General features: G+C 52.2%; 1 protein-coding gene and 1 long non-coding RNA gene across 5 annotated transcripts; one reads left to right on the top strand and one right to left on the bottom strand.

Annotated features, from left to right (window-relative positions):
- Nucleotides 1-1,106: 1,106 nt before the first annotated feature.
- LOC118472198 (uncharacterized) lies at nucleotides 1,107-7,596 on the bottom strand. Its single transcript, XR_004850207.1, has 2 exons — nucleotides 6,583-7,596; nucleotides 1,107-4,675 (listed from the first exon to the last, which is right to left on the bottom strand). It is a non-coding gene; the product is annotated as an uncharacterized lncRNA (long non-coding RNA).
- Nucleotides 4,374-7,941, top strand: LOC103629531 (ethylene-responsive transcription factor RAP2-9). 4 transcript variants are annotated; one of them, XM_035959971.1, is made up of 4 exons: nucleotides 4,374-4,460; nucleotides 4,558-6,042; nucleotides 6,125-6,198; nucleotides 6,279-6,536. In XM_035959971.1, the coding sequence occupies exons 2-3, from the start codon at nucleotides 4,564-4,566 to the stop codon at nucleotides 6,152-6,154; spliced, it is 1,509 nt and encodes a 502-aa protein (XP_035815864.1). In that variant the 5' UTR covers nucleotides 4,374-4,460; nucleotides 4,558-4,563; the 3' UTR covers nucleotides 6,155-6,198; nucleotides 6,279-6,536. The 4 variants fall into 4 exon arrangements, with proteins under 4 accessions (XP_035815864.1, XP_035815862.1, XP_035815863.1 ...); XM_035959969.1 differs by having other exon boundaries at nucleotides 4,385-4,483; XM_035959970.1 differs by having other exon boundaries at nucleotides 4,396-4,488.
- The last annotated feature ends 705 nt before the right edge of the window (nucleotides 7,942-8,646 follow it).

Consider the following 8,646-nt stretch of genomic DNA (forward strand, 5'->3'; position numbering starts at 1 on the left):
TCCTCCCCAGGCCCACGAAGGAATGACCTTGCGAATTATTGGGCCCACGGGCATTTCGTGAGGTATTTCATCCTTCCGGTGGACCCGGGAATATCCGTCCCCCACAAATACCAATGGTAATAAATTAGAATATGTTGGTATCACTTTCTAGTGTGGTATCCGATTACAATTGGATTTAAACAAACATAATTTAACATTATCACTTACCCATCATGTTACAAATATGTGAACAAGCAGTCAGCCTGTTCGCTTGGTTTTAATCTCTACCGTTTTCTACTTCTTCTACATTGTTTTGTCTCTATAGATTATAGCCGCAACAGTCCAAACAACCGCTTTAATTCGAAGCGAACAAGTACCTCAGTTCAATCATGGAATGCTTTTGTTAGGTTTAGTTTAAATGGATAGGCAGGCGCAAAGGGTTATTGCCTTTTGCTTATATTTTTTTTGTTTTGAACGAAGTATTGCCTTTTTCTTATTTGGTGGAGAACCATCATAAGAAATCCCTGACTGGTGTAAGTGGCGGAGCTGCATATCAACCATTGGGTTCATATGACACCAATTTTTTTTCAAAATAAGGATTAGTAATTTATTTGCTTGAACCTAACAAAAATTTGAAAATGAACCCATTGCCCTATGGCCTGTCGGTCAATCCTGCTAATCCTGCTTGGGCTGCAAAAGCCTAAAGGCTAAGCCCACTCCGACATGAGTCCATATATTTTAATAGGTTAATAGCCTAGATATGTAGGCCAATAAGTAAATTCAACTATACAACCATATACGACTCTTTGCCGGATGACCGCACGCTTCTCTCGTTTTTGTCAATTCAGCTTCTTGGTTCCGGTTGGTCGTCGCTTATTCTCTTCCTTGCTGCTGCCGACTAATGCCAGTAGCATCTAGGCTGCTTCTGATTTCATAAAATCATGTGCGATCTAGCTAAATTAATGGTGCAAACAAATAAAGCATATTACTTTTCCATTGGTCTATCAACTTTTAAAACTAGTACTAATATTGCCGGTTGCCATAACGTCAATGGAAAAGATGTTTTTAGCTATGAATGTTGTAAAGAAAAAGTTAACAAATAATATGGGTGATCAGTTCTCGAGTGATTGCCTAATATGCTATGTAGATATGTTTTCAACCATTGGTAATGATGAGGTGATTGATCTTTTTCGCCTGATTGGATGCCTGTATCTGGACGCGCAGGCTCGGGTGGCCTTGGCTAATCCGATACGGCAATTTTCTACGTACATGTGGATGCAACCAAATAGCTAAATAACTTGTTTTGCATCCGCTCATGCAGCCTGCGTCTCCCTTGTGCAGGCAACCAAACAGGAGCTTAGATAGAGTCAAGAGTCAACGCATGCGGTGGTCCAAGACGAGACGGTACGAGTAACCAAACATACGATTTAAGAAGATGAAATTTCGAAGTGGGGAGCTTTAACATGTGAGTATTTATAGTACTTCAATTAATTGTGCATGATCAAATGTTCAAAACTTGTGAAATTAACATAATTTTTTTGTTTAATTATATCAGGAATGAGGAAACTACATATACATTGCAAAGCATCAAAGTGTTTTTTAAACATAATACAAACATATGGTTTAAGGATCCTATTCAGCTGGTATGTTTTCACCCTTTAATCTATATAATATCTATATGAGGTATTATTATGATTTATAGTTATACGTATATTCCTGAACCCATTAATAACAAAAAAAAAATCTCTAGCTCTTCCCTGGATGGTGTATGTTCGAGATTCTTTCCATATTTTTTTCTTTTTCGCTGTTGGCAGAACATCTATACGCATGATTGGTTGTAGGGGCGTCTCGCGCCACTATCGTGCCAGTCTGGGCCGCTGGAAACAAGAGAAAGTTACGTTTCCACACATGCAAGCTACCCATAAAAAAACACCAACGCTCTATGCGTGGGAGCAGACGATAGAGATGCTATGCAACTATCAAAACACACGCCAAATATGGTCAGCGGAACGCCACGGCTATGAGCGTAGCCAACCAATCAACAAATCATCCAGTATATGAAAAAAATGAGAAACGTTATCCCTAATAACAGTATCCTTTTATGTCCTGCTTCCGTTGGCGTATATCTTCTGCTTCACTCTGTACGGTAAACCTGTCCGGCTGTCCCACCTGCCAGACACCCTGGACCGTGCGAAAACATGAGCGCCACGTGAAAACCACCTGCTAGTACAGGACGACAGCCGCGATTCGCGAACGTGGTTCCGTATCCAGCTACCGACGCTGCCATCGAACCACCTGTCTCAGTGAAGGAACTGTCTGGAAGCTGCGTCGCGAAATCCACTAGTACTACGGGCGAAGCAGCGGATCGCCTTCAGTGGCCCCAGCGTGACGGGACAAACTCACCAAGGGAGCGGCGAGTCGGTGACCCGGCCGACCACCGGCCAACTCCAGCCGCTCAAGGATACGGAACCAGACAACCCCAAACCGTCAGCCGCCCTACCCCGCGTGGCGTCGTTGACGAACGAGAGGCAGGAAAAGAAATGCAAGGGCCGGCACCGCACGGCAGCAGGGCCCCGCGTGCGCGGGAGTGCGGGCGGCATCGGGGTATCGGCATCGGCACACCCCGGAGGACCGAACCGAACCAAAGCGGATAACAACGGCGTCGCGGTCGCTCCCGCCTTGTCGGGCTGTGGTGGCGGGCCCCGCGCTACGCGACACGGACACACGGGACGCCCCGCCCGTCCGGCACGGCTTCTCTTTCTCCCACTCCGCTCGAGGTCATAGGCTCGCAGCGCTCGCTTCCCGTATCTAGCCGGGGGGAGGGGGAGTCTGTCCGCGTCGCCACGTGGCCGCCGCTCTCCCACGCATGTCGGCGTGTGCTAGCTGTCCCGTCCTCGTCGGTCGCCGCGCACCGTCTCGGCTCGCGGCCGGCCCATCCCGGTGCCCGTCCGTCCGTTCGCTGCCCTCCTTGCAGCGCGACACGCGGCGCTGCTGACATTGGCGAGGGTGGGCTGTTCGGCCACCGTCCGGCGTCGCACACGGCTCTCGCGTTCGTAGACGGTCGCGTGTCGCGCCGCAGCTGACACGGGCGAGGTGCTGGCTAGTAGCTAGCTGCTCGGCCCCCGTCGGCAGCGCACGCCTCTCGGCTCGGTCGCGTCTCTTGCGTGGTGGACGGTCGCATCGGCTGGCCACCCCGGGGTTACATGATCCCGTTGCGTAACTGCGACGGCTCTCTTGATTAGCCAAGCACAGCACTCGTTACCGCCGCCGCCGCCGCGGCGGGGCCAGCCAGATGCGGTGCACCGTGCACGTAACGTAAAGCTGGCATCGACGCCTACTTGCGTTGCCATCGTTTGTCGCTGTACCTGTACATGTCCACCCCTCGTAGCTTTTGCGGCGTTCAGACAGAACTGAGCGTGCCATATCAAGATTCCATGTTGCATCACGGCGTTCCCAGTGCGCACCGACCATCAATTATATCGAGCGCACTAATGACCGCACCTGTCACACCAAAACCTAACGAGCGACTAGTTTACTCTGCTAAAAACTCCCTGGCGATAAGCTCATAGTCACCGTCACACACTCACAGCGCGCAAGCGCCGGCCGTCCCTGTCGCCACACACCAGGCAGCCCACAGCCGTGCGCACCGACTCGCGCCCGCGAAAAATCCCGCCACGCACACGCCCTAATCGCCATCCCACCCACCCAGTCACGCCCCCACGCCTAATCCCCACCTGGCCGTTCGCCTAATCCCAACTATTTATATACCCCCACCGCTCATAGGCGCAAGAGAAAGAGGGAAAGAGAAGAGATACACGCAGACCAGTAGCAAGCCAAGCAGCGCCCACGAGGTAGGGATGGCAATTTCACCCGCGGGTTCGGGCCCCGTCGGGTTTTGCACCCGTCAGGTTCGGGTTCGGGTGTAAAAATCCACCCACGGGTTAGACCCAAACCCGACCCGAAGCATTACGGGTGCGGGTGCGGGTTTTGATTTTCGCCCGCGGGTCACCCGGAACCCGGAGCTACGCCCGAAGCGCAGAGTTGCAGCCGGCCACCCGCCCAAGTCCCGTGCGCATCCAGTTTGTATTCCAGTGGGCCCTGAGAAAAACCCAAATCCCTCAACCCCAAGTCCCCAACCGGCCGCCATAGCAGATTAGCAGGCTAGCACCACTGCACCAGGCGTCCAGGGCTCCAGGCGGCCGCGGCCACGATAGATCCGCCCGCCGCTGCCCGCCCCACCCCGGCCACCCCCTCCGCCGTCACCACCACCGGAGGACGCATCCCCAGGGCCGCCGCATCCTGCTCCTGCCGGATCCCCAGGACCACCGGAGGAGGACGCATCCCTAGGAGCCACCGAGCGTCCGAGGCCAAGCCAGGAGTCCAAGTCTCCACTATCTAGGACCGGCACTCCCCACTCCGGCACTCCCCAGGACCACCGGAGTCCGACTGCAGCGGCCAGCGGCGCAGCCTGCTCCCACCACGTACGAGGTTCCTATCCTTGTAGGTGAGGTGAGCCGTGAGCATGTCCCTTGGCCCTTGCACAGCTTGACTTGAGCAGCTCTAATTTGTAAATTGCAGAGTCTGATGTCTGACCAAGGTGCTTCGAGGCCGAGCAGGAGCAGTCGTCAAGTTCCCACAAAGAGCAGTGCTGTGGTTGCAGGAGGTTCCTCAAGTGCAGCTACACCGACGAGTGCTGCTGCAAATGAAATGCCATCTTCAAGTGTTCAAGCTCCACCATCAGAAGGTACAGAACATGTGGTCGTAAATGATGATGATGATAATGTACAAGTTGGATGCAAAAGGAAGCTGAAATCTGATGTGTGGCTTGAATTTGAACAAGTAACAGTTGGGGGTAAAATGAAAGCTGAATGCACTTGGTGTAAAAAGCTACTAGTTGGAGATAGTAGAGCCGGTACTAATCACTTGCGTGGTCATCTCATCGTGAAAGATGGCATGACTGTTATGGAAAAGGGTGTTGAAAGAATACGTGATAGTGTTGGGTTTTGGTGTGCCACGCCAAAAAGGCATGAACGTTTTGAACGGACAGCAAATCAAATGAATATTAAATATGGTAGAAGGATAACTCTAGATTGTAAGACAAGATGGAATTCAACCTACGTTATGCTTAGCATTGCATTAGAATACCAATCAGTTTTTGATCGACTTGCAAGTAAAGAGAAGCTTTGTGCTCATTTTAAGCCAACAACAGATGATTGGGAGTTTGCTAGGGAGCTTTGTGGTAGGCTGAAAATATTTTTTGATGCAACTGAGCTATTGTCAGGCACTAGTTATGTAACAGCTAATCTTTTTTTCCCCAAAATTTGTGGAATTTATTTGGCCATTGATAAATGGAGAACTAGTGCCATTCCAAAGGTAGAAGAGATGTCTGTCTTGATGAAAGATAAGTTTAAGAAGTATTGGACAGATGTACATGGGCTTATGGAAGTAGCCACTGTTTTAGATCCTAGGTACAAATTGAAGTTCATGAAAGCTTTTTATAGCACCATTTATGGGGAAGAAAGTCCAACTACAGACGATGAAGTGTGTAGAGTCAAAAATTTGTTGTATGAGTTGGTGTTAGAATATCAAGAATCTATGGAGGGCATGGCAACAACAGATGCTGTAGGTGCATCTAGTAGGGGCTGTAGGGCCCCCAACGAAGGAGATGACTTGATGTTTGGAATCTTTGATAAATTCTTGTCGGAAGAACCTGATTGTTCATCTTTTGTGCGCACTGAGTTGGATTTATATTTGGAGGAGCCAACACTGCCAAGAACTCAAGAGCTAGACATAATTAATTGGTGGCAATATGCAGGGATCAAGTACCCCACTTTGAGAAAGATTGCTCGAGATATCATGGCAATTCCAGTCACAACTGTTGCATCTGAGTCTGTATTCAGCACTGGGGGAAGAGTAATAAGCCCACATCGAAGTAGACTAGCACCAAAAACAGTTGAAGGATTGATGTGTATGCAAGCTTGGTCTCGTGCTAACATGTTAGGCGATCAATCCTGTTTTGTGAATGCTCTAATGACATGTTTGGAGGATGAAGAAGAAGAAATGGTAACATTGAGTTTCTTAACATTTATTTTCTTACTTTTGATTTAATGAATACTATCATTTAATTGTCTATTTTTCTTGTTAGGATGAAGCAGATTCTACCATAGTTGATTGAAGTTGAAGCTTGACCAAGTGATTTGTTTGGAGGATGAAGAAATGGTAACATTGAGTTCCTTAATATCTAATTTCTTAGTTTTGGTTTACTGAATACTAACATTTGATTGACTACTTTTTGCTAGGATGAAGCAGATTCTTGTATTCTACAATGGTTGAGTGTTGCTGTTGGTGCAATATTGAATTGGTCTCTATGTGTTATGTTATTCCTACCGCTATTGGCTTGGTGTATAATGCATTAATGCTGTGGACCTGTGAACTATTTGTGTTTGACACATAGGCATGAACTTATTCTCATATGTATCATGTATTCATGTTACTGCTGTTATTATTGTGAGACTGATGTAATCATGTAATGATGCTGGTACCATTTCAGTTTGAGACATGAATTTATTGTTGCAATGTTGCTGTTTTGTCTAAGATTATTACCTGTGAACTGTTTTTTGCTGCTGGGCCAGTGGGCCTTCACCTGGCGTCAGCCGGTCTGCTGGTCACAGCACGCACACCCGACGGGGACCCGAAACCCACCCGAAACCCGACGGGTGCGGGTGCGGGTGTGGGATTTCACCCGCGGGTGTGGTCGCGGGCGGGTTTGGGCTTATTCCGCGGGTGCGGTCGCGGGTGGGTTTTTTCTCCACCCGACCCGAACCCGACCCGTTGCCATCTCTACCACGAGGGCCACGACCACCACCACCCCCGCCGCCGCCGCGGCAAACTGCTGCTGCCCAACCGCGGGATGGAGGTGGACGCCACTGCCTTCTGCCCGCCGCCCCAGCCCGCGCCTGCCGCCTCCCCGGCTTCAAAGCCGCCTGCGCCGGTGCTGGGCGCCGGTGGAGCGGTCGCGCCGGTGGCAGGGCACGGCCGCGGCGGAGGGAGGCAGTACCGCGGCGTCCGGATGCGCAAGTGGGGCAAGTGGGTGGCGGAGATCCGCGAGCCGAACAAGCGGTCGCGGATCTGGCTCGGGTCCTACTCCACCGCCGTCGCCGCCGCGTGCGCCTACGACACGGCCGTCTTCTGCCTCCGCGGCCGCTCCGCGCGGCTCAACTTCCCCGACCAGCTCGACGGCGCGGCGGTGGCCGACAACCCCGAGGACGGCGCGGGGCTCACAGCCGCCGCCATCCGCAAGAAGGCGGCCGAGGTCGGCGCCCGCGTCGACGCGCTCCACTGCGGCGGCGGCACCTCTCCGCAGCCGCTGTCGTTCCATCGCCGCCGCCCCAAGAACCCCGACCTCAACCGGGAGCCAACCCCGGAAACCTCAGACGACGAGTAAAGCGCGCTGATTAGGGTAGCTAGCTAGCTAGGCAGGCAGGCAGGCAGGCAGCAGTAGCAAGTAAAGCAAGCAACCAGGTGGCGGCGGCGGGTCCAAACGGATGAGCGTGGGCGGGTGCAGCGCAAGGTGTTCGGTGGAATGCGGATGGGCTCGGAGGTGTCCAATAATGGAGCCGCGACGTCGACGTCAGGGCCGGAAGCCGTAGTAAAGTGGAATAGCGCGCGGGCTGTGCCGTTTGCCCGGAGGCGACGGCTCTAGCAGTAGCAGGAGACAGACGGGTGCGTCCGTGCCTCAGTCAGTGTGTGCGAGCATGTTGCTCAGCAAGACGGCTATGTTCATCTCCCCTTCTCACATAAAGACGTGTGCAAAGAAAAAAAAAAGATACTGTACTACCCGGCAAGCAAGATGGGCAAGAGCTTCCTGAATCTTTTCCTTGTTAATTGCTGATTTTGATTTGGGTTTTGAAGGCAACATGTGTTGTGATCAAATCTCTGGGCTCTGTTTGAGACGGTGGAATTTCATGGAGGTCTTCGAATCCGACACGAATAATTTGAATTGAGAAAAAAAAATCCACCGTTCAAAATCAGGTATCTGTTATGGTCTCCAGTGAATGTTGCATGCCATATCGGGGCCATGTCTGTTTGGCTGAAAGCAGGAACATCGGTTCTCGTCATGAACGAGCTTGTAGCAGTAGGAGTACCATTACCATCTTTTAATTAGCATGTTGCCGACCCTCGGAAGTGCAAGGCCCAAAGTGGGTCTCGCCGCCGTGTCACCTGCTGGCGGTGGCAGCAGCCTGCAAAGGGTGGGGAACCGAATGAGGAGGCCGTCGGGGCGACGGCGGTGGTGCTGGCGTTGGCTGTCAGACGTCGACGGGCACACGTTGCAGTGCTGTGCGGGGATTGGCGACCTGGCCGGCGCGGTGGACGGACACGGACTTGCCGTGCGAGGTGCACCTGTCCGTCCCGCCGAAAATGATAGGCGGTGGCAGCGAGGTGCCGTGCCGGTGTGGCGGGCGGGGTGGACCGGCTCGGCTTTGCCTTGCCTGCGTTCAGCAGTGCAGTGGGGATGGCGTGGACCGGGCCGGGCGGGCGCCACCGGTGGCACTACGTACATGGGTCGTCCTTGTCCTCATCGAGTCATCGTCAGCTCAGCTGGCCAATGATGCGCGTGTCGGAAAATTGATTACGGCGCTCGAGTGCCGCCGGCTTGGCCTGGCCCGG

This window comes from Zea mays, chromosome 6 (assembly GCF_902167145.1).
Source record: "Zea mays cultivar B73 chromosome 6, Zm-B73-REFERENCE-NAM-5.0, whole genome shotgun sequence".
Lineage (NCBI taxonomy): Eukaryota > Viridiplantae > Streptophyta > Magnoliopsida > Poales > Poaceae > Zea > Zea mays.

What these genes read in the sequence shown, in the direction of transcription:
- LOC103629531 (XM_035959971.1), top strand. Translation starts at nt 4,564, where the DNA reads ATGTCTGACCAAGGTGCTTCGAGGCCGAGCAGGAGCAGTCGTCAAGTT. An exon ending in AGGATGAAGAAGAAGAAATG is followed by an intron (nt 6,043 to 6,124) that starts GTAACATTGAGT and finishes TTTTCTTGTTAG; the next exon opens with GATGAAGCAGATTCTACCAT.